This window comes from Penaeus monodon, chromosome 35 (assembly GCF_015228065.2).
Source record: "Penaeus monodon isolate SGIC_2016 chromosome 35, NSTDA_Pmon_1, whole genome shotgun sequence".
Taxonomy (NCBI): domain Eukaryota; kingdom Metazoa; phylum Arthropoda; class Malacostraca; order Decapoda; family Penaeidae; genus Penaeus; species Penaeus monodon.
The window spans coordinates 7,929,493-7,931,969 of record NC_051420.1 but is presented as its reverse complement, the minus strand read 5'-3'; the positions used below and the strand labels follow the sequence as shown (position 1 = coordinate 7,931,969).

The window sequence follows — 2,477 nt, the reverse complement described above, 5'->3', positions numbered from 1 at the left end:
TCTTCTGTCTCTGTCTCTGTCTCTGTCTCTGTCTCCCTCTCTCTCTCTCCCCTCTCTTCGTCTCTCTCTCTCTCTCTCTCTCTCTCTCTCTCTCTCTCTCTGTCTCTCTCTCTCTGTCTGTCTGTCTCTATCTCTGTCTCTGTCTCTGTCTCTCTCTCTCTCTCTCTCTCTCTCTCTTTCACTGCCTTTATCTATATGTATATATATATATATATATATATATATATATATATATATAAACTATATATATATATTTTATATATATATATATATATATATAAATAATCTATTTTGATATTTTCTTTTTTTGTCATGGTTTGTGATTAAAAACAACAATATCAATATCATCAACGACAAAACGCTTTTATCATGTACTTCATCAGGGTTTAACTTTTTTTTTTTTTTTTTTTATTTATTTTTTTCCCCTACTCATTCATTTCTTTAATGCATTGAGGTGTATCATGAACGTGCTCAACGCTATATTATCACATCTCCTTCTTTATTTTCATTCTCTCTATGTCCCTCTTCGCCCCCTTCCCCCCTTCCCCCTCCTCCCCCCTTTCCGTACAACCTTCTATCGTTATCCTTCTTCCTCCTTTATTGCCCTTTTCTCTTAGACACTTCCTTTTCTTTACAATCTTTACTTGTTTTTAATCTGTTTTGTTTCGGTGAAGGATAAGCAAGAGGAGGAAGATAAAGATGAGGATGAAGATGAGGAAGAAGGGAGGGGAAGAAGGAGGAGGAGGAAGGAAAGGAGGGGGAGGGAGAGAGGAGGAGGAAGAAGGGGAAGAGGAGGAAGGGGAGAAGAGAAGGGGAAGAGGAGGAAGGGGAGAAGAGAAGGGGTAGGAGGAGGAAGGGGAAGAAGAAGAGTAGGAGGAGAAGGAGGAGGAGGAGGAGGACGAAGTAGAAGAGGAGGAGAGAAGAAACCTGAGGAGAGGAGGAGGTACCGATAAAGGAGAAGAAAAAGTAAGGAAAAGAAAAAGTTTAGTAACAAAAATAAAAAAGACGAAACAAGGAGATAAAAAAGGCAAACAAAAGAAAACAAGGCGAAGCAAGAACAAGAGCAAATGAGACAAAAGCAGAAAAAAACAGAAACAACAACAAAAATGTAGAAAAAACAAAAACGGAAAACGACAAAAATAGAAACAAATTTAATTAATCAAACCAAAAACACACACAAATCTAAAACAAAACAAAACAACAAAACAAAACAACAAAAAAACTACGACAAAAAAGACAAAAAACAGAAACAAATATCAACCAAACAACCCAACCCCCCCCCCTCAAAAAGAAAAAAGAAAAAGAAAAGAAAAGAAAAAAGAAAGAAAAATCCCCGAGAAAGACACAGAGGCGACAAAGCAAACCCAACGAAATATATTCCGCTTCCATCAGTCACGTGGCCCTCCCTCTCGCCGCCCATCTGTCACTGCAAAAGCGTGGTGGCACTCAGGCTCTCTCTGCTCTTTCCTGCCCCCTGCCCCCTGCCCTTCCCTGCCCTGCCTGCTCTAGCTCCTGGTCTCTGGTCCCTGGCTCCTCCCCTACCCCCTGCCCTGCCCTGCTCCTGGTGTCTGGTCCCTGCCCCCTGCCCTGCCCTGCCCTGGCCCTCTCCTGCTCTAGCTCCTGGTCTCTGGTCCCTGGCTCCTCCCCTACCCCCTGCCCTGCCCTTCCCTGCCCTGCCTGCTCTAGCTCCTGGTCTCTGGTCCCTGGCTCCTCCCCTACCCCTGCCCTGCCCTGCCCTGGCCTCTCCTGCTCTAGCTCCTGGTCTCTGGTCCCTGCCCCTTGCCCTGCCCTGCCCTGGCCCTCTCCTGCTCTAGCTCCTGGTCTCTGGTCCCTGCCCCTTGCCCTGCCTGAGTTCCTGGTCTGTGCCTTCTTTTGACCACTTCTGCTTGCGTTCCTGGTCTCTGGTCTCTGCCCTCCCCTGTCTAAACTGTTGGTCTTATCCCCTACCCGTATTCCTTCTCTAGTTTCTGTCCCCTGCCCCCTGCCTGAGTCCCTGGCCCTTCCCCTGTATGGATTCCCGGCTTCTACTCCCTGCCCTCCCCTGTCTGCGTCATTAGTCTTACCCCTTGTCTGTTTTCCTGCCTTAGTACTTGACCTGTCTTTCGCTCGCCCCTGCCCTCCCCTGTCTGGGTACTCCCCCTGCCCGTATCTTTGGTTTAGTTCCTGCCTCCTTACTCCTACACGTGTTCTTGCCCCCTGTCTCCCCCTACCCCCCCTCATGCTCGATCTCTAGACCTGCTCCAACGCCTTCTGTTCTACTCTGCCTGTTGTCTCTGCCCCCTGCCATCTGCTGTCTGCTCGTATCTCTTGCTTCCGCTTCCCGTCCCTGCTTTTTTCATTTTCCCCTTCCCTGCCCTACCCCCTGCTTGGGCCCTCCCCCATCCGGCTATTAATTTCCATCATTCCGTTTTTTCCCGTACCTCTTTCCCTACTTCTCCCCTTTTCTCTCCTTCCCCTACCTCCCCCACCTCCTGTTT

The 2,477-nt window shown here is 47.8% G+C and overlaps 1 protein-coding gene across 1 annotated transcript; it reads right to left on the bottom strand.

Moving 5' to 3' along the window:
- Positions 1 to 1,446: 1,446 nt before the first annotated feature.
- Positions 1,447 to 2,220, bottom strand: LOC119595214 (glutenin, high molecular weight subunit PW212-like). Its single transcript, XM_037944381.1, has one exon. It carries the CDS (start codon positions 2,218 to 2,220, stop codon positions 1,447 to 1,449), a length of 774 nt encoding a protein of 257 aa, XP_037800309.1.
- Positions 2,221 to 2,477: the final 257 nt, after the last annotated feature.

Coding starts and splice junctions, on each gene's coding strand:
- LOC119595214 (XM_037944381.1), bottom strand. CDS start 2,220: ATGAGGGGGGGTAGGGGGAGACAGGGGGCAAGAACACGTGTAGGAGTA.